The sequence below is a fragment of the Sus scrofa genome, chromosome 16, assembly GCF_054392235.1.
Source record: "Sus scrofa isolate SSC_HxYL_T2T_F1_AM1 chromosome 16, Sscrofa_HxYL_maternal_Yorkshire_Landrace_v2.0, whole genome shotgun sequence".
NCBI classification, from domain to species: domain Eukaryota; kingdom Metazoa; phylum Chordata; class Mammalia; order Artiodactyla; family Suidae; genus Sus; species Sus scrofa.
The window spans coordinates 59,981,001-60,001,991 of record NC_139398.1 but is presented as its reverse complement, the minus strand read 5'-3'; the positions used below and the strand labels follow the sequence as shown (position 1 = coordinate 60,001,991).

At 42.9% G+C, this 20,991-nt stretch overlaps 1 protein-coding gene and 1 long non-coding RNA gene across 3 annotated transcripts in view; both read right to left on the bottom strand.

The window, feature by feature from the left end:
- LOC110257309 (uncharacterized) overlaps positions 1–20,991 on the bottom strand; it is a 407,691-nt gene that overhangs the window by 340,009 nt on the left and 46,691 nt on the right. The gene's annotated exons all lie outside the window — the stretch shown is intronic.
- On the bottom strand, positions 18,820–20,856 carry CARTPT (CART prepropeptide). Its single transcript, NM_001099925.1, is given in 3 exon segments — positions 18,820–19,360; positions 20,217–20,300; positions 20,688–20,856. Coding segments are annotated over 3 exon segments (351 nt in total). The 5' UTR covers positions 20,847–20,856; the 3' UTR covers positions 18,820–19,252.

Genomic DNA, 20,991 nt, shown 5'->3' with positions numbered 1-20,991 from the left:
AAGGGGAATTCTAAAGGACAGAGAGAGTAGGGGGAAACTCACGGTTTCTTCCCCTTATTTTCTCTCAGCCCAGCCCCCAAGGACTGCACAGCAACAGCCACATAATGGCATCAGTGGCCCAGGGAGAGGAATTCTTCTGAAAAGAGGAAAAGGATGGAATAAATACCTGTTGGTCTCCTCTCTCTCTCTCTCTCTCTCTCTCTCTCTCTCTCTCTCTCTCTCTCTCATCCCCCCACCACCCTCCTCCTTCCCTATCTCCTTCTTCTCCCATTCTTTGGCCTTGAGCGGAGGTGCAGTAAAGGGAAAGACACAGAAAAGAAGAAAACTAGGGGAGTTCCCATCGTGGCTCAGTAGTTGACGACTCCGACTAGGAACCATGAGGTTTCAGGTTCGATCCCTGGCCTTGCTCAGTGGGTTAAGGATCCAGCATTGCCTGCCGTGAGCTGTGGTGTAGGTTGCAGATGCGGCTCAGATCCTGCCTGGCTGTGGCTGTGGTGTAGGCTGGCGGCTGCAGCTCCAATTCAACCCCTAGCCTGGGAACCTCCATATGCCACAGAGGCGGCCCTAGAAAAGGCAAAAAGACAAAAAAAAGAAAGAAAGAAAAATCAACCTTCCCCTTAGGATTGAAGTAATACCTAAAGTTGATGAGAAATTTTACCGCAAATAAATGTTTACTTTAAAGAAAATCTAAAGAATAAACCTCAGGAAAAAATGAAAATTTTCCATGAAAACAGACTAGGATGCAAGAATGAAAGATGAAAAAATAAAACGACAAAATACTGGTAAATCTTTTTTTTTTAATTGTTTCATGTAGTGAAATGGATGGAAACATAGCTATGAAGTCTCCGCGACTAGGTTGTGTTTCCGCAAGGTCTGGGTGCTCTAAGACACAGCTAATGCTTGTCTAAGTGAGACATTCCAGGATAATAAAGCTTAGAGACATCTCTCTCCCCAGAGACAATGCAGGATACTAAAGATAAAGCCCTCTTCTTCCCTGCCTGCAAGAGATTTGCTTATATTCCAGGATACAGGTAATCTCTCTCTAAAAGGGGTGGGCAGATCCCAGCAGCCCTTTATAGGGTCACAGTTTCCAAACTCAAAGTCCTCCAGAAATGCTCTCCTTTGCACATAAACACACCATCACATTCTTAGCACTGCATCCCACGGGGATTTGGACTTAAGAAACCAGAGCTATGAAGTTACCCTGGCTGCTGCTTTTGGCCTGAACCATAAATACAGTTGTCTTTAACCCACTGAGGTGTGTGGGTGTGTGTGTGTGTGTGTGTGTGTGTGAGAGACATTGTGATTTATAATAAGAAATACATATTTATACATATTTGGTCTTCGGACCGCTTAATAAACCCTGGGACTTTCCTAAGCAGTAAGAGCAATGGGAGCCTATTTTTTACCATATTTGGTCTTCTGTCCTTGGTTTCTGAAATCACTTCAGAGCCATAAAGGTTAAATTAGTGTCTAGCTAGTCATAGCAAGCCCCTTTCAACTACAACCGAGTTTATGTTAATGAGACGACTTACCAATCCCCTAAACATGGGGTGGGCTGGGGGCTGGTTGCAGGGAAACCAACCATGAGTAGGTGGTTGGAAATTTCAGTCCCGCCCCTTGACCTTCAGGGAGAGGGTTTGATCATCAGGGGCCAAAGGTAGAATCGAGCTCACCTACGTAATGAAGGCTCCATAAACCCCCCAAAAAAACAGGATTCAGAGAGCTTCCAGAGTGGGCAATCACAGTGCTACCCTGTGGCACCGTGCTGGGCCCCCAACTCCACGGGGACAGAAACTCTTTTTTGGGATGCCCCCCCACCCCCGCCGTGTATCTCTTTATCTGCTGTTGATTCATATCCTTTAATATCCTTCATGATAAACTGGTGGTAATCTACGAGGAAACTGGTTTTCCAGGTTCTGTGAGCCACTCTAGCAAATTAATCAGACACAAGGCAGGGATCATGTGAACCTCTATTTTGTAGCCAGAAAGTCAGAAGCCCAGGTAACAAGGTGGACGTGCAACGGGCATCCGCAGTGGGAGCAGTCTTGTGAGATGGAGCTCGTCTTTTTTTTTTTTTTTTTTTTTTTTTTTTTTTTTGTCTTTTCTAGGGCAGCACTTGCAGCACATGGAGGTTCCCAGGCTAGAGGGCTGATCGGAGCTAAGCCACCGGCCTACGCCAGAGCCACAGCAACGCAGGATCCTAGCCGCATCTGCAAACTACACCACAGCTCACGGAAACGCCGGATCCTTAACCTACTGAGCAAGGCCAGGGATTGAACCTGCCACCTCATGGTTCCTAGTTGGATTCATTAACCACTGCGCCACGACAGGAACTCTGAGATGGAGCTCTTAACCTGTGGAATCAGATGCTATCTCCAGGAAAATGATGTTGGAGTTAAGTTGAACTGTAGGGAGAACTGCTTGGTGGTGTGAGAAAACCCAGTCACAATCGAATTAAGAGCAGAGTCACAGTGGATCACACTATGTTAGAAAATAAAAAGGCTAAAAACTTAGGAGCTAGCATTCAACATAAGGAATGAGAAGAGTGAAATGAATCCAAGTGGAAGGAAGAAGATAATGTATTTCATTTAATTCGAGATTCTCTTGATTGTATGCATTGTTATTTTATATTCTTAGACTTACGGTTTTTCCCACATACCATTCAATTATTTTTCAAGTCCAAGTTATCAATGTCTGAAATTTTCCTACAGAATATTTTTTTTCTATGCCATCAGGAGCATGAATGAATGTGCCACTACGGTCTTGGGGATTTTACTCCCTTTTACAAGTTTTGGTGCATATGCAGAAGAATGCCGAGTGTGTTTCAACAGCTACCTGGCCAACAACAAACAAAAGCCACATCCACATTTCAAGTATGTTATGATAAGAAAAATGATATATCTTAGAATCAATAAAATATGGAAATAAAGATCAGAAATTAGGAGTTCCCATAGTGGCTCAGTGGTTAACAAACCTGACTAGGAAGCATGAGGTTTCGGGTTCGATCCCTGGCCTCACTTAGTGGGTTAAGGATCCGGCATTGCCGTGAGCTGTGGTGTAGGTTCCAGAGGCCGGAGGCTACAGCTCCTATTAGACCCTTAGCCCGGGAACCTCCATATGCCGCGGGCACGACCCTAGAAAAATTACAAAAAGACAAAAAAAAAGATCAGAAATTAGTGAAATAAAAACGGAAAAATAGAAAGCATAAGCAAAGCCAAAATGAGTGCTTTAATAATAAACTCCTGGAGAAATTAATCTAAAATAATATTAATTTTCAATATTAGTGATGCAAAGGTAAATATAACTGCATATATAGCAGAGCTTAAAAAGATAACACTATGAATAACTTTTTGAAAATATATTTGAAATTTTAGGTAAAATAAACAACTCATAAAAAATAAAACTAACATTCAATCAACAGAAAACTGAGTATTCCCATACATACTAAAGCTTTTAAATTAGCAATATAAATTATTTCCACAAAGAAATCACCAAATCCAGATAATTTATAGAAAAATTCTGTCAAACTCCCAAGAAACAGGTCATTGCAATATTTTAAAAACCTTCCAGATAGTAAAAAAAGAGAGAATATTCCTCAATTCAAGCTGTCTGGTATAATCATGATATTAAAACCAGACAAGAACAGTACAAGATAGTAAAATAATAAGCCAATTACATTCATGAACATAAGTACAAAATACGAATAAAAATGTTAGCAAATGGAATCTAGAATTTCAAGAGATAAATACATCAAACTTAAGTTGGTCTTATGCCAGGAATGCAAGAAAGTATTAATCACATTGACAGACTAAATTAGAAAGAAACCATCTCAGCCAGTTCAAGAAAAACATTTGTCAAAATTCAACATCTACTCAGCTATAAAAAAGAACAAAATAATGCCATTTGCAGCAACATGGACAGGACGAGAGACTCTCATACTAAGTAAGTCAGAAAGAGAAAGACAAATACCATATGAGATCGCTTATATCTGGAATCTAATATACGGCACAAATAAACCTTTCCACAGAAAAGAAAATCATGGACATGGAGAAGAGACTTGGGGGGGGGAGGAAGTGGGATGGATTGGGAATTTGGGGTTAACAGAGGCATGGAATGGATAAGCAATGAGATCCTGCTGTATAGCACTGGGAACTCTATCTAGTGACTTATGATGGAGCATGATAATGGGAAAAAAAAGTATGTATACATGTATGTGTAACTGCGTCACCTTGCTGTGCAGTAGAAAATTGACAGAAGACTGTAAACCAGCTATAATGGAAAAAATAAAAATCATTATTTAAAAAAAAATTCAACATGTACTTATAGTCATTAAAAAACTCTCAACAAACTAGGAATAAAAGAGAACTGTTTAACCTGCTGAAGATATCTTCATAAAATCCATTGCAAGCATCATTTTTAATATAAGAAACGTTACCTTTATGAAAAGGAACAAGACAAGAAAGCCCATTATTATCATTTTAATTCAGCATTGCACAGGAGTTTCTAACCAGCACAGTTAGATAATAATAACCAATCAAAGGCAAAATACTGAAAAGAAAAAAATGAAAACCATTATTACTTGTGGTAATATAATTATCTCTACATAGAAAACTCAAAGACTTTTCAGAAAAAAAAATTATTAGGTATGATAAAATAATTTAGCAAGGAGACTAGCTAAAAAGATCCACATATAAAAATTACATTTGCATGCACCAGAAATCAGAAACTGGAAAACATAACATTTAAAAAGATTCTATCTACAAGGATTAGAAAAATAAAGACATTCAGAAATACATCTGAAAGTGATATACGAGACCTCTATGAGGAAAAATTTTTAAATTCATTGGAAGGCATGAAAAAAAAAGCCTGAAAAATCAATGACAGATGCTAATAAGACAACTTAATGTCATAAAGCTATCAGTATACTCCAAACTGATTTATAGATTCAATATAATCAAAATCCCAGCAGATTTTTTTCCAGAGAACTTAAAAAGCCAGTTGTAAGATGTATAAGGAAGAAAAAAAAGTCAGGAAAAACCTAGACACTCCTGAAGACAATCAGGTTGGGGACACTGACCTAGCAAATGCCAAGCTTTACTATAAACTTTAGTTATTACAACAGAAATAGAGAAACAAAACAGAGACCTCAAAACCAGGTCCAGGCCCATGTGGAATCTTGACTATCTTACAAAGGTGGCATTGTAAATCATGAGAAATAGCCTCCCTTTGTCTAAAAGGAAGTGAAACAGTTGGTTAGCCATGGAGGAAAAGTGGAGTAGGATTCCTCTCTCTGGAATCTAGCAATTCCGCATAGACTAAGGACTTGAATCTGAATGGCCAAACTTCAAAACTGTTAGTAGAAAATGCAGGCATGCATCTTTTTTTTTTTTTTTTCTTTTGGTCTTTTTGCCATCTCTTGGGCCACTCTCGAGGCACACGGAGGTTCCCAGGCTAGGAGTCTAATTGCAGCTGCAGCCGCCGGCCTGAGCCACAGCAACAGGGGATCCGAGTCGTGTCTGCGACCTACACCACAGCTCATGGCAACACCAGATCCTTAACCCATTGAGCAAGGCCAGGGATCGAACCTGCAACCTCATGGTTCCTAGTCGGATTCGTTAACCACTGAGCCACGACGGGAACTCCGGCATACATCTTTTTTGTATGGAAAAAGATGGTATGGAAAATGTTCCCAAGCAAGATAGAAAAAGCAGTAAAAAGAAAAGAGTAACAAATTTGGCCGCATTTAAATTAAGAGCTCATTGTGGGATGGAAATCCTATAAAATTGGATTGTGATGATCATTGTACAACTATAAATGTAATAAGTTCATTGAGTAATAAAAAAATAATTAATTAAGAGCTCACTAGGGAGTTGCTGTCGTGGCGCAGTGGTTAACGAATCCAACTGGGAACCATGAGGTGGCGGGTTCGATCCCTGGCCTTGCTCAGTGGGCTCAGGATCCAGTGTTGCTGTGGGCTGTGGTGTAGGTCAAAGACGCGGCTCGGATCCCTCAGTGCTGTGGCTGTGGCATAGGCTGGCACAGGTTCCTGGCCTAGGAACCTTCATATGCCATGGGAGCAGCCCTAGAGAAGGCAAAAAGACAAAAAAAAAAAAAAAAAAAAAAAAGAGCTCACCAGCTACCTATGACTATACTAGTGAACAACCAGAATTTTATACAGTTGAACATTCACATAACCTTTGAGCCAGTAAGTCCACACTGAAACGTATTCCCTAAAGCAGTTGTTCTCAAAGTTTAAGCATCAGATACCTGAAGGGCTGGTTAGAACACAGACTGCTGGACCTGTGCTAGAGTTTTTGATTCAGTGGGTCTGGATGAAGTTCAAAAATTTGGCTTTCTAACTACCTTTCAGGCAATAACAGTGACACTGCCCTGTATGAAATAGACCAGAAGTTCACCGCAGCTCTGTAACAGCAAAAAACTAGAAACCACCTACATATCCATCATTAGAAGAATGGATTTTTGTAATGTATGGTATAAACACACAACAGAACGCTATATAAAACTGAAAGTGGGGGAGTTCCCGTCGTGGCTCAGTGGTTAACGACTCTGACTAGGAACAATGAGGTTGTGGGTTCGATCCCTGGCCTTGCTCAGTGGGTTAAGGATCTGGTGTGTTGCCATGAGCTGTGGTGTAGGTTGCAGACTTGGCTCCGAGCCCCTGTTGCTGTGGCTCTGGCGTAAGCTGGCAGCTACAGCTCTGATTGGACCCCTAGCCTGTGAATCTCCATATGCCACAGGAGCAGCCCTAGAAAAGGCAAAAAGACAAAAAAATAAAAAATAAAACTGAAAGTGATGTGTTGCTGTCAAATGAAGCAAGACGGATGAAACTGTATCCATTTATGGGAACAGAATGTTGATTTTTTAATGACTCAATTTCAAGAAGATTACAGATAGTATGACGCTTTTTTAATAAAACTTAAAAACAAACAATATGTTACTTGGACATGAAAATACAAAATTTGGGATAGTCATTACCTCAGGGAATGGTGAGAAAGAATAAAGATTAGAGTACATTCTAATTCTGTATAAGTTACATATGTGTCATATTATTTTGACATATTACATGTATGACATAATAAGGAAAATAAAATATAAAAATTAAAATAATACCACATACCACACAATCCTAAATATGTTAAAAATACATGTATTTATAGACCTAAAGAAGAAAATCTGGAAGACAAAAAATATCAGAATGTTAACAGTGGTTATTTCTGGATTGTGGAGTTGGGATATGTCTTTTTCTTTTTGTACAATTTTATGTTTTCTGCAATAAATATGCAATGCTTTATAATTAGACAAGTTTGTTTCTTTTTATCTTCAACGCATATGGGATTCAACTTGCTGTACTCAGTTACTCCCCAAACCCTCTGTTCATTTCTGCACTGCCTCAGTACAGTCCTTAAAAGGACCTACAATATATGTCTCAGGTGCCTGTTCATGTGTGTATCAGTGATAATAGCAACAATGATAGCTGGCATTTATTAAGCACCTCCTATGTGTTCTTGTGTTCTAAGTATTCAGTGAATAAATATGGTTAATCTTTACAAAAACTCAAGAGCTGGGTGCAATAAATTTCCTCACTGTACAAATGTAGAAAAAGAGATCCAGAGCCTACTTAAGTACCCTGGTTAAAATGCTTGCCCAGGAGTTCCCTTCGTGGCTCAGAGCTTAAGGAACCTGACTAGTATCCAGAGGATGCAGGTTCAATCCCTCGCCTCACTCAGTGGGTTAAGGATCCAGCATTGCCGTGAGCTGTGGTGTAGGTCACAGACGTGGCTTGGATTCCACATTGCTGTGGCTGTGGTGTAGGCCGGCAGCTACGGCTCCGATTCAACCCCTAGCCTGTGAACCTCCATATGCCACAGGTGTGACCCTAAAAAGACCAAAAAAAAAAAATTGCTTGCCCAAAGCCACACAGCTAAGAATATGGTTGCCCATTAATATCAGCAAAGAGGAAAGCAACAGTTTGCATTTCATATCGTCCTGTTTTAGCACCCATTCTCTCAGAAATAACTTGGTGAGATTATTCCACATACCAACAAAAAATGGAGCGAGGCGAGGACTCATGGAAAATTTATTAGATTTCCTGATCTAATAAATTAAGAAAGCAATTGTAATTACTGCCGATGACAGAACTTCCTGGCCAAAATCAATATCTGTCTCAGTGAGCAGTGTTTGGCTATTCTCAGTCTAATCAAGACAAGCAGAAACCTGGATGACATCAGCAGTGGTCAGAGTCAAAGAGCCCGCAGTTTCATCAGGCCCTGGGGATTCCTGCAGTTTGGCTCACTTTCCTGTGCTACTGACTCTCGAGAAAGTTTCAGCGATTATTTCCCTCACTGTCCATGTGCATATATATTTCATATATATATTTTTTTTTTTAACTTTTGTTTTTTTAGGGCCACACCTAAAGAATATGGAGGTTCCCAGGCTAGGGATCTAATTGGAGCTGTTGCTACCGGCCTACACCAGAGCCTCAGCAACACCAGATCTGAGCCACGCCTGCGACCTACACCACAGCTCACGGCAACACCGTATCCTTAACCCGCTGAGCAAGGCCAGGGATCAAACCCACAACCTCATGGTTCCTAGTCGGACTGTTTCCGCTGCGCCACAGCGGGAACTCCTGTAGTTTATCTTTTGCGCCATGATCATCAACCATTTCCCTTGCCAAGTACAATGGAAAATAGACGTTATTGAGGTTTTTTGGCAACATTGTGCTGGGATACTGAGGCCGTATCTATCCACAGATGCTGCTTTTTCGTCAAAAGTGCCCTGAGTCATTGATCACCAAGAAGCTTGTTTAGTTTTATTCTAATAAAATCCCCAAATACATCACTTACTCTGTTCAAGCCTAGTATCAAGGCCTCTTGGGAGCTTTGTATTTCTGTCTTCTTTTCCGTTTCCACCTTCCTCATACCTTAGTGATAACTTAGAATCACGGAACGCCCCTATTTCCTTCTATTTAAAAAAACCTATTTAGTTTTAAGAAAGTAAGCACATTGATGGAAAACCCAAGATCTCAAAGCTATGACGGTAGCAAAATATGGGGGATAGGCTGAGCACCCCGAGTTCGGGTCTGACTGGGCCAGGAGTGACCACGGAGGCCAGTGGCTTGGATCAGCTGCCGGGAAGGGCAAGGCAATACCCGAGCTCAGCACCTCAGAGCAGAGGATGGTCTAGGTAGAGAAAACAACACCCGCTGGGCCCGAAGTATTCACAGGGGTCCTTAAAAGCAGACTGACTAGAACGGCAGAAGAGGGAAGCAGGGAGATGACGGCATGAGCTAGACTCTGCCTGATGTTGCTGGCATGAAAGAAGGAGAAAGGGGGCCCTGAGCCAAGGGAAGTGGGCAGCCTCTATACAAGCTGGAAAAGGTAAGGACACATACTTCCTGAGTTGATAGGCTTGACGTACAAATACAATCCACATCCTCTAGCAATGCCCGCAGCTCCTCACCCCAACCATTCCCCACAAGTCCATTTCCTGTAATTGTCTTAGGTTCTCTATTTCTCCAAATAGAGCAGAACTCAAAGGCTCTAGTGCAGAGTGGGCAGAGACCACGTCTATTCCTCAGGGACCGGGAAACAACATAACCTTGGCCGCATGCTTAATTCCAAAACCCAGTAATCCCTCCACGGTATTCCTCTGATTTTGAAGAACCTTGAGCCATTTAAAAACATTCTCTGGAGTTCCCATTGTGACACAGCAGAAATGAATCTAACTAGGAACCATGAGGTTACGGGTTCGATCCCTGCCCTTGCTCAGTGGGTTAACGATCCAGCATTGCCGTGAGCTGTGGTGTAGGTCACAGACACGGCTCGGATCCCGTGTTGCTGTAGCTGCGGCATAGGCTGGCAACTATAGGTCCGATTAGACCCCTAGCCTGGGAACCTCCATATGCCATGGGTGCGGCCCTAGAAAAGACAAAAAGATAAAAATAAGAAATTCTCGGAGTTCCTGTCGTGGCGCAGTGGTTAACGAATCCGACTAGGAACCATGAGGTTGCGGGTTCAGTCCCTGCCCTTGCTCAGTGGGTTAACGATCCGGCGTTGCCGTGAGCTGTGGTGTAGGTTGCAGACGCGGCTCGGATCCCACGTTGCTGTGGCTCTGGCGTAGGCCGGTGGCTACAGCTCCGATTCCACCCCTAGCCTGGGAACCTCCATATGCCGCGGGAGCGGCCCAAGAAATAGCAACAACAACAACAACAACAACAAAAAAAAGACAAAAAGACAAAAAAAAAAGAAATTCTCTCATACAATAAGTATTTATTGCATTCCTATCACATTCTACACATCGTGCTTACCTCTGGGGATGCAGTGGTGAGCAAGATAGACATTGTCATTGACCTTGGGAAGATAGTGAGGGAAAGAAGTTGTAAACTATTAATCACATTTTGTTAAAAATGCAAATATTTATATAGGCACTAGTTTAAGTACCTAACACACATTAGCATTTTATTTTTCCAATAAACGTAAAGGTTGCTATTATTTATATCCCCGTTTTACAGATGAGAAAAACGAAGTTCAGAGGGTTTAAGTAACTTGGCCAAGGTTATTTATCTAAGTAGCCATGGAGCTAGGATTCAAAACCAGGACTATCAAGACCCAGATTCTTTTTTTTTTTTTTTTTAGGGTCACACCCATGTCATATGGACGTTTCCAGGCTAGGGGTTGAATCAGAGCTGCAGCTGCTGGCCCATGCCTTAGCCACAGCAATGCCAGATCCGAGCTGCACCTGCAACATTCACCACAGCTCACGGCAATGCCAGATCCTTAACCCACTGAGCGAGGCCAGGGATCAAACCCACATCCTCATGGATGCTAGTTAGGTTCTTAATCCCCTAAGCCACAACAGGAACTACGGGACCCAGATTCTATGTTCTTGGTCTTTTCCGTACATTATTCCTTCGTGAATCTGTGAATACAAATATTCCCTACACCATACATTTTTCTTCTGCAACAAGATTTACTTTATCCAGAGTGACAGGCCAGAAATAAGATTGCTGAAAAGCAAGGCAAAGAAAAATATGATTAGGGTCAAATGCCTGACATCAAGCTCAGAAGCCCAGTCTAGCTTTGGGAGAAGTTGTTGTGGTCCAAGAAATGAACACCAGTGTTGGATCCCACTAAGCAGAAAGCAGAACTCAGTACCATTCGCAATGGCCTTGACCCAAGAAAGTGTGATTGCTTTGCAGATTATAGTTCTAGATATGCCTACTGTGGTCCCAAAATAGATCCCTGATTTTACCAAAACCAGATTCCACCTATCACATTCTCCCCTAGTGCAAGAGGCTGGATCTCTGCCCAAGATTTCACCCACAAGGAAATGCAGCTGCATGACCTGTTGTGAGAGCATTAAGAAACTTGCCCTCAGCCAAAAGCCACCTCCTCTCCTCAAAAAACTCAACTATGACCAGTTCTGTGTCCAGAAGCATCCAGCTGAAAGTGAAGCTTGAAGCGTTTGAAGCATTCCCTTTGTGTAGGACTTTTCCCCTGAGGATATGCCCCGCTCAGTCTGCAGAATACACTAATGTGTGTCTACGAAGGAAAGAAAGAGAGAAAAGGGAATGAGACCCCTAACCTTTCCAGCACCTGTCTCCTAAGCCCAAAAAGACCCCAACTAGATCCCCATAAAAGAAGTGAACGTAGAGGATAAAGCCAAACAGCACTACCAGATAGAGCTTTGCCTACACCCTTCTCTGAGGGACCCTGGATGGGTCGCTTGGACCATATTTCAGAGAGTTTCCTTTAGCTGGTCCAGATTGACCTGAGCAGACTGGCTCAAAAACCATTGGAGGAGTTCTTGGCGCGGCTCAGCGAAAACAAATCCGACAAGGAACTACGAGGTTGCAGGTTCGATCCCTGGCCTCGCTCAGTGGGTTAAGGATCCAGCATTGCCCTGAGCTGTGGTGTAGGTCTCAGACTCGGCTCGGATCTGGTGCTGCTGTGGCTTGTGGTCTAGGTCAGCAGCTGTAGCTTCAATTGGACCCCTAGCCTGGGAAATTCCATAGGCAGCAGGAACAGCCCTAAAAAGCAAAAAAGAAAAAAGAAAAAACATTGGAGTGGCTTACTTGTTCCACTGTTTCTAGACTCATACCCTCTCTTAGTTCTCACCAGAGTTAGAAGAGACAAGGAGAAGATAAGCCCGTGGGAAACACACCCTCAAAAGGGGAATCTTTCCCGTAAGCTCCCCAGTATTGGCCCAAAGCTACCTACCCAGGGCAGAGGAAGAAAAAGGCCAGAAGTCTCCAGCCTCGCTCACTGCATTAACAGAGGGAGCATTCAAAGGAGACAGCTCCAGCTAGAACACACGTGGGGAGGACCAGGAGTCAACCTCATGAGCAAGATTCAGGAAGAAGCCCCTTCCCCAGAAGTCTTGAACAATAAACAGGAGGGATGACTTTCTGCTTATTTTCTATTTTACTGAATTGTTACAAAAAATAGTAATAAAGTTCAAAATGAGAACCAAAAAGAAAAAAAAAAAAGGAATTTTAGAACCTAGGAGCAGGCTTATTATTTAGATATGTGTGGGATGAATGGCATACTTCCTTCTCCCCACCCAGAAAAACTGCCAACTTCCAAAAGAGGTTCAGGATCCTGTAGCTGCACACTGGATCCAAATAGCTAGCAAAATGTTGGCACAATTAGTGTCAAGCTTCCCTGCCTGTTTTGATATGGGACACCCCACTTGGGAGTCTATCTCCAGATGCCCCCAGATGCCTCCTTCTTGCCAGGAGGGCAGAAATGACATGAAGTTGCTCAGATGCAATAGGGAAGCTCCTGCAGTACAGCAGAAATTAGCACAATGTAAATCATTTCACTTGAATTTTTTTTAAAAAAATAGCGAAGCTCCTCTTTGTGGACAAAAAGGAGAGCAACATCCCACAACGTCTGAAACAAATCCTATAGAAGCCAGCCAAAAATTCAGAGCAGAAAGAATGATGTAGACTTTCCTTTTATTCTTTGGAGCATTGACTACTTACTGTGTTCAGGTGCTGTTCATACATATTAACTCATCTAGTTCTTCTTGGATCAAAAAGATAGGATCAAATGAGGGAAAAACTGCCTTTTTAGAGAGCAGGAGTCAGGGCATCCATGGGTTTATCAGACTCTCTCATTTTAGAGGGCCATGTCTAGTTCCTGGTGTCACATTTTAAGAAAGTCTCCAAGGGAGTTCTCACTGTGACTCAGTGGTAATGAACCCAATATCCATGAGGACACAGGTTCGATCCCTGGCCTCACTCAGTGGGTTAAGGATCCAGCATTGCCAGGAGCTATGGGTAGGTCGAGATGTGGCTTGGATCCTGCATTGCTGTGGCTGTGGTGCCGGCCGGCAGCTATAGCTCTGATTTGACCCCTAGCCTGGGAACCTCCATATGCCTCAGGTGCAAAGGAAGTCTCTGGGGTACCGAGAAGATATCTCAGTAAAAGTGATCCCAACTCCCAGCTGAGAGAATAGACAGGCTAACTGACAGCCAAGCTGAGAGCAGCCTAACATGGATAATCAAACGGAAACTTACCTGCTTCATTTTATCCTATTACACCTACGCCTACCTCCTCTATCTCTGCAAAGGAAGAGTTCAAAGGAACTCAAGGCAAAACACCCACCTCTGATTTATTTATGAAATATGGTCTGTCTTCACTAAGCCTTCCTTGGTGGGGAAATTATTTTTCCCTTTTCCTGAGGGACATCATTAGCATAGTGATAATTAATGAAAGCCAGCAGCCAGGGTTTGGTAAATTATTAATCGTTTCAGTCATCCAGAGAGCAGACAGCCCCTGTGTGCAGCTGTCCTTGGCGACAGTGTGGCAATGCTCTAGGGGACCAGGGATGGTGAACTGTGTGTGTAGCTCTGCCTTTCAGAGTCTGCACCTGCAGAATCAGCCTTTCTCATCCAAACAGACTGGGTTTCCATGCAGAAGTGTTAAAGGGTTGAGCCTGTGAGTAGGTTCGCTGGCAGATGGTGGACACGATCAGATTCTCCCTACAGAACAGCTAAGTGGGAACTGGGCCTGGTCCCAGGGACCTGTTGGAACACTGAGAGGAGGAAGTCGTGGGTGTTTTACAGCAGCCACAGGGATTGGGGGCCAGAGGGCAAAACTGAGAACGGCATTAGGTAATCAGTGCCAAAGTGGAGCTGGAGACTGTTTTGAAATGGGTTATCAGAGCCAATGGGTTGGAAACAAATGTCAGGAGCTGAGATACACAGACAAAAGGCATTACAGGCAACCTGGGAAAATAAGAGTGAAGAGCACCATGTAGGAACAGATGAAAGAAGAAATGACCCGGAAAAATTCCCAGAGGAGAGGGATTCAAAGCCATACCAGGTATCTTTCTTCCTCCATAGGTCTACCTGCATGGGTCCCACTTACATAAATCCTTCTTTTTTTTTTTTTTTTTTTTCCTTTTGTCTTTTTAGGGCTGCACCCGCAGCAAATGGAGGTTCCCAGGCTAGGGGTCAAATTGGAGCTGCAGTTGCCACCTACACCACAGCCTCAGCCACAGCCACAGCAACACCAGATCTGAGCTGCACCTTCGACCTACACCACAGCTCACGGCAACACCAGATCTTTAACCCACTGAGCGAAGCCAGGGATCACACCTGCAATCTCATGCTTCCTAGTTGGATTTGTTTGCACTGGGCCATGATGGGAACTCCCAGAGCCTTCTTGTCACATAAAATCATAAGATCCTTGAGGGTGGCAACCTGTTTTCTTCTCTGTTCTACCCTGGAGCCTAGCATAGTGCCTGACATAGGACAGGTGCTCAGAAATGTTTGTTGACATAGACTCACAGATACAGAGAACAAACAAGTGGTTATCAGTAGAGAGAGAGAAGTGGGGAGAGGCAAGTTAGAGGTAGGAGTTTCCGTCGTGGCACAGTGGTTAACGAATCTGACTAGGAACCATGAGGTTTCGGGTTCGATCCCTGGCCTTGCTCAATGGGTTAAGGATTCGGCGTTGCCGTGAGCTGTGGTGTAGGTCACAGACTCGGCTCGGATCCCCTGTTGCTGTGGCTCTGGCATAGGCCGGCAGCTACAGCTCTGATTCGACCCCTAGCCTGGGAACCTCCATATGCTACAGGAGCGGCCCAAGAAATGGCAAATAGACCAAAAAAAAAAAAAAAAGATAAAAACTAGTATGTATAAAATAAATAAGCAACAAGGATATATTGTGTAGCACAGGAAAATATAGCCAATAATTTGTATTAACTTTACATGAAGTATAATCTATAAAATACTGAATCACTATATTGTACACCTGAAATGAATATAATATTGTAAATCAACTATACTTTGTTGAAACTTAAAATAGATTTACCGTATGATCTAACAATCCCACTCCTGGGCATATATCCAGAGAAAGCTTTGGATGAAAAGACACATGCACCCCAATGTTCATAGCAGCACTGTTTACAGTAGCCAAGACATGGATGCAATCTAAATGTCCAGCAACAGATGAATGGACAAAGAAGATGTAATATATACACATATATATTATGAAATACTACTCAGCCATGAAAAAGAATGAAATAATGCCATTTGCAACAACATGGGTGGACCTAGAGATTACCAAACTAAGGGAAGTAAATAAGACAGAGAAAGATAAACATCATATGATATTGCTTATATGTGGAATCTAAAATATGATACAAATGAATTTTTTACAAAATAGAAATAGATTCATAGATATAGAAAACAAACTGATGGTTATCAAAGGGAGGAGAGAGAAATAGGACTTTGGGATTAACAGATACAAACTATTATATATAAAATAGATTAGCAACAAAGCCCTACTATAAAGCATAGGCAACTACATTCAATATCTTATTATAAACTCTAATAAACTGTAATGAAAAAATATATATATGTACCTGAGTCAATTTTCTGTACACCAGAAACTAATACAACATTGCAAGTAAACTATACTCCAAAAAAAATTGTTTAAATATTTGTTGAATAGTGAATAAAAGGATGGATGAATAGATACAGCTATCTTACCAAGCTGGATATTGGCTAAAGTAAAGAAATACTGATAAGCATTTTTTCAACAATACCACATCAATTGTTACTCTGAGTGACCAAGAATTTGCTGAAGAATTCACTGGAGAACAGGAAGAGAGGTTTCCAGTATACATCACCATACAGCAAATAACTGGATAAATGCTCATGAGATACGTATGTTCTTCCCCTAATTCCTTTTCCAAACATCGTCTTCTTCAATCATTCCCCAACACAGCACACAAAGGCTGCCTTCCTCACGCCCCCTTCCCTTCCTTACTAAGTGCAAATCAATAGCAAAGAGTTTTTTCCATATTGCATGTAATAATAATAATAAAAAAAAATGGAGTTCCCATTGTTGTCCAGCAGGTGTTTTTGTTTGGTTGGTTTTGGTTTTGATTTTTAGGGCCATACCCGCGGCAGATGGCGGTTCCCAGACTAGGAGTCAAATCGGAGCTCTAGCGTCCGGTCTATGCCACAGCCACAGCAATGTGGGATCTGAGCCTCGTCTGCAACATACACCACAGCTCACGGCAATGCGGATCCTTAACCCACTGAGCGAGGCCAGGGATCAAACCCACATCCTCATGGTTCCTAGTCGGATTCGTTTTCACCGCGCCACGACGGAAACTCCCGCTGGCATAGGAACAGACGGTCTCTAGGACTCTTACGTGGGAGACTCTATATAGATGATTTCTTTTCTCATTTAAGTTTTCCTAATGTTTAACATTCTTAGCCTCTACCACAGAGATTTTCAATCATTGAACATACTAAGACATTCTATTTGAAGAGGAGTTCTAATACAGATAAATGAGAAGGCAAAGTTACTTTTAACAAACCACCTAAGAGTAAAGGTTGCCGTCATTCATATGGAAGGTTATCAGCACTCTGAACTTAAAATCCAGGCTCTCACACAAAATTTTCAGAAAAAGCCTTCTCTTACCCAGCCCACAGAGTCTCTGTGACGAATCCCCCATAAGTCTATTCTCCTGAGTTGCAGTAAACAAGAAAGGAGGGATGAGATAGTAGGGGTGGGAGTGAGGAGGAGGAACAAAGGGGTTTAGAGCAATATTCTTATTATTTCCTTTGAACTACAAACTCCTTCAATGCTTCTTTCAGGGAAAACATTCCAGGGGAAATTATGGGGAATCTGGAGTCCACACAACCTATTCAATGGCCCAGAGTGACATGAAGAGAAAAGGTGAATATATGGAATCAGAGAGATTAGAGCTGAAATCATGATCTAGGACTGAGTGACTTGAGCTAGTTATGCCTCCTCCTCTGAAAAAAAAAAAGATAATGATATCTCAGAAGATTATTCAGAAGATTGTCCATGCTAACAGTAACATTAAGAAACCTACAAAGGGAAACTGTGTGGGGGAATATTTTCTAACAGCATACGCTTTCTCCCTATGAATCAGTGGAGGAAATTTATCTTTTTTTAAATTATTTATTTATTTGCTTTCTAGGGGTGCACCCACAGCATATGGAGGTTCCCAGGCTAGGGGTCTAATTGGAGCCACAGCTGCCAGCCTACACCACAGCAATGCTAGATCGGAGCCACGACTGTGATCTACACCAGAGCTCATGGCAACGCCAGATCCTTAACCCACTGAGCAAGGCCAGGGATCAAACCCCAAACCTCCTGGGTCCTAGTCAGATTTGTTTCCAATGCGCCATGACAGGAACTCCAAAGGAATTTTATCTTTAACTTCTTCTTCTATGCAGGTGCCTGTACAGTTCACATTAAGAAAAAGCATCTGTTTCCTCGGATGATGCTGCTTCATAAATATTGCTTAGCTTGGTTTAAACTCCCAGAAAAGTGACCTCAGATAGGTACTCAGAAACATTTAAAAGTTCCTGAACTTTACATTTACAATTTTTGTATTTCTTTTTCTTTTTTGTCTTTTTAAGGCCACACAGAAGGCATAAGAGGAAGTTCCCAGGCCAGGGGTCGAATCAGAGCTGTAGCTGCCAGCCTGCACCACAGCCACAGCAATGCAGGATCCAAGCCTCATATGTGACTTACACCACAGCTCAGGGTGACACCACATCCTTAAACCACTAATCGAGGCCAGGGATCAAACCCATGTTCTCATGGATTCTAGTTGGGTTTGTTAACACTGAGCCACAACAGGAACTCTGGAGATTTTTGTATTTCTTGAATTGAATCTGCCCCCGTTAATTTTCACTTGCTCCTCCTAAAACTATTTACTGAAGTGACTATACTTCCTTCAAACTGAGAACACATCCAAGATTGTGTATTAAATAGTGGGATGATTGGGTCTCATACCCTTGGAGCACCTGAAGTAGATTTTTCCTTCCTTTAGACAAAGAACAACGCCAAAAGAGCCCACTTTTTTTTTTTAATCAGTGTATATCTTCTAATAGAGAAGTTGTGAAAACAAAGTCCTAATTTTTCAAATTGCTTTTACTATGGCTAAAGTCTGAAACAATTTATCTTGCATTAGTCTCCCTGTTAAAATTAAGGGCTCTAGCTAAAAAGTTTAATAAAAGATATCAACTCAACTCCAACCATTTTCATTTCATCACATACACACACACACACACACACACACACACACACACCCCACATCATTGCAATCAAAGAAAAATACGAACGCTTGTGTGGCAAACTCCTAATTAATGATGAAACTTCTTGGAGCCACAGCGGAACAGTTCTCCCAACAGACTGCTATTTTTAAAATATTTGTCATTGAAAACAACAGCATGATTAATCCCACCCTTCCTACTTAAAGTACTTATGCAGAAACAACAATGCACTATGAGCAATTATGAAAAACACTTTATTATGTATAGTTTTTACATGCTTCAATTTGTGATGCTTGGGGTAATTTAGTTTCCAGGTTGTGATGTCATCTACCAAGATTCACTAGATCTAGTTTCATCCTGCCATGCCACCTACAAAAATACAAATTTTGAGGTGAAGTTCCCCTTCTTTACTCAAATATACACAAAAGTTTGTCAGGCAGATAAAATAAGAATGCTTTGCACACATATCAACACCATACAAGGCATTACTGTTCACACAGAAACGTCTAATGTGTTCTTTTATTTGGAAACAGCCAGGAAAAGAGCCCCTTTTCCTCAAAGGAAAATACAAACTTTGTTGCTAAAGCCAGGGATGAAAGTATGGTCGTCTGAGGAAAGTGGGGTGTGTGTGTGTGTGGGGGGGGGTACTTAAGGAGAAGGGTGGACGTCTCATAAGCACTTCAGGAGGAAGGAATTGCAGGAGGTTCCTCGGGGACAGTCACACAGCTTCCCGATTCTAGCTCCTTTTCGCACGGCGCACTGCTCTCCTGCGTCACACTGCAAACAACACAATGTGTAACCATCCCACTTGAGCAAACCCATGCTCCCAGCAGGCACATCTCTCCATCAACAGTTTTTGCCTTATGGAAGAGCTGGATGGACCCTGTCACCATCACAATGGGTCTAAGTATAGTCAGGCCTGAAATGCCCAGAGCCTTGTGTTTATAATCCCAGTGAGAGACCATAAAAAGACAGATATTTAAATTATTGAGCCCCTCCTACTTTCTTCTACATTTTGTGGGAAAGTGACATTTTCTGGCTCATTTAGTTTCTCATCCAAAAGATAAAAAATCAAGCAGACATGTTAACTAAGAAATGAACAACAGACTATATATTTTCATCACCCCTGCTCCCCCCTCCTTATCCCAAGAAGAAAGAGTTCAGTGTGGGGTGTGTGTGTGTGTGTGTGTGTGCGCGCGTGTGTTTGTATGCATTGGAATTTTTGATCCTAGAACTTAGATTTTTAAAAACTGGCAGTGCTCCGGAAGTCAGGAAGAAAATTGGAGGGAAAGGAACTTACTAGACTTAATTCTCTGGTCCTTCCAACTCAGAGAATTCTTCATGAAGTTAAAAAAATTAAAAGCACATTCTCAGGAAATACTCCTTTTCACACAGACCCAAGAGCTGATTCCTGGCACAACCTGTCCCATCCTCCAAAACAGCCCAACCTGGTCTTTAACCTTAGAGACCAAGGGGCAAGGGCCAACCATGGAAATAAAGGGGAGCCCACAGAATTCTGCAAACCCATTGTATGAATTATTAGCCACATCCTGGGGAGAAGGCTGTGTGTAAAACTCAAGTTGGTGTATTTCATTTTGGAAAAACATGAAGCGGGGTGACCTCAAAGCCTTACCATAGGGACTTGGCCATACTTCTTCTCATAAATCGGGATACGTTTACTCTTGAGCTTCTTCAGGACTTCCTGCAGCGCTTCAATCTGCAACACACCACCCACGGAGCCCCAAGTTGCCACCTTGGCTGTGAGCCCAGCCCAGGTGCTCACCTCCAGCCCTTGTTGTAAGGAGCCCGGGAATCACACACATTCCTCCAGGGGACTCCACAAAGAGGGCCGTTTAAGAGATAGAAACTTAGCGCTGTCCCGCGTACTGACCGCAGGTCCAGGAACCGCGAAGACTCCTGTTGCTCCGAGGAGCTGGGATAAAGGATCCGCTCTACAGACTATCGGGAGCCTGGGGGCTGGAGACATTCTTCAGGTGACAGCGGGAGTCTCCCCGCGCCCTGACTCTGGGGAAAGGGGTAGGGAGGCGGGGAACAAGGGACCTCGCGGCAGCCCAGGGAAGTCTGAGGCAAGGGGGATACCGACCAGCTCCTTCTCATGGGAGGCATCCTCCACGGCAGAGTAGATGTCCAGGGCTCGCGGCTGGAGCTCGGCATCCTCCTGGGCAAGGGCGCCCAGCAGAGGTAGCAGCAGCAGCAGGGCGGCACCTAGCAGGGGCAGCAGCCGCAGGCGGGGGCTCTCCATGGTGCTGAAACTCGGCGCTGCTGGGGCGCCCCGTGCTCCTGCCTTTTATAGTGAGCCAGAGCCGGGGCGCAGGGAAGAGGGGGGTGGCGAGGAAGGAAGGGGCTGTGGAGGAGGGTCCAGGTCAACCGTCTGTAGGCAGCGCTTC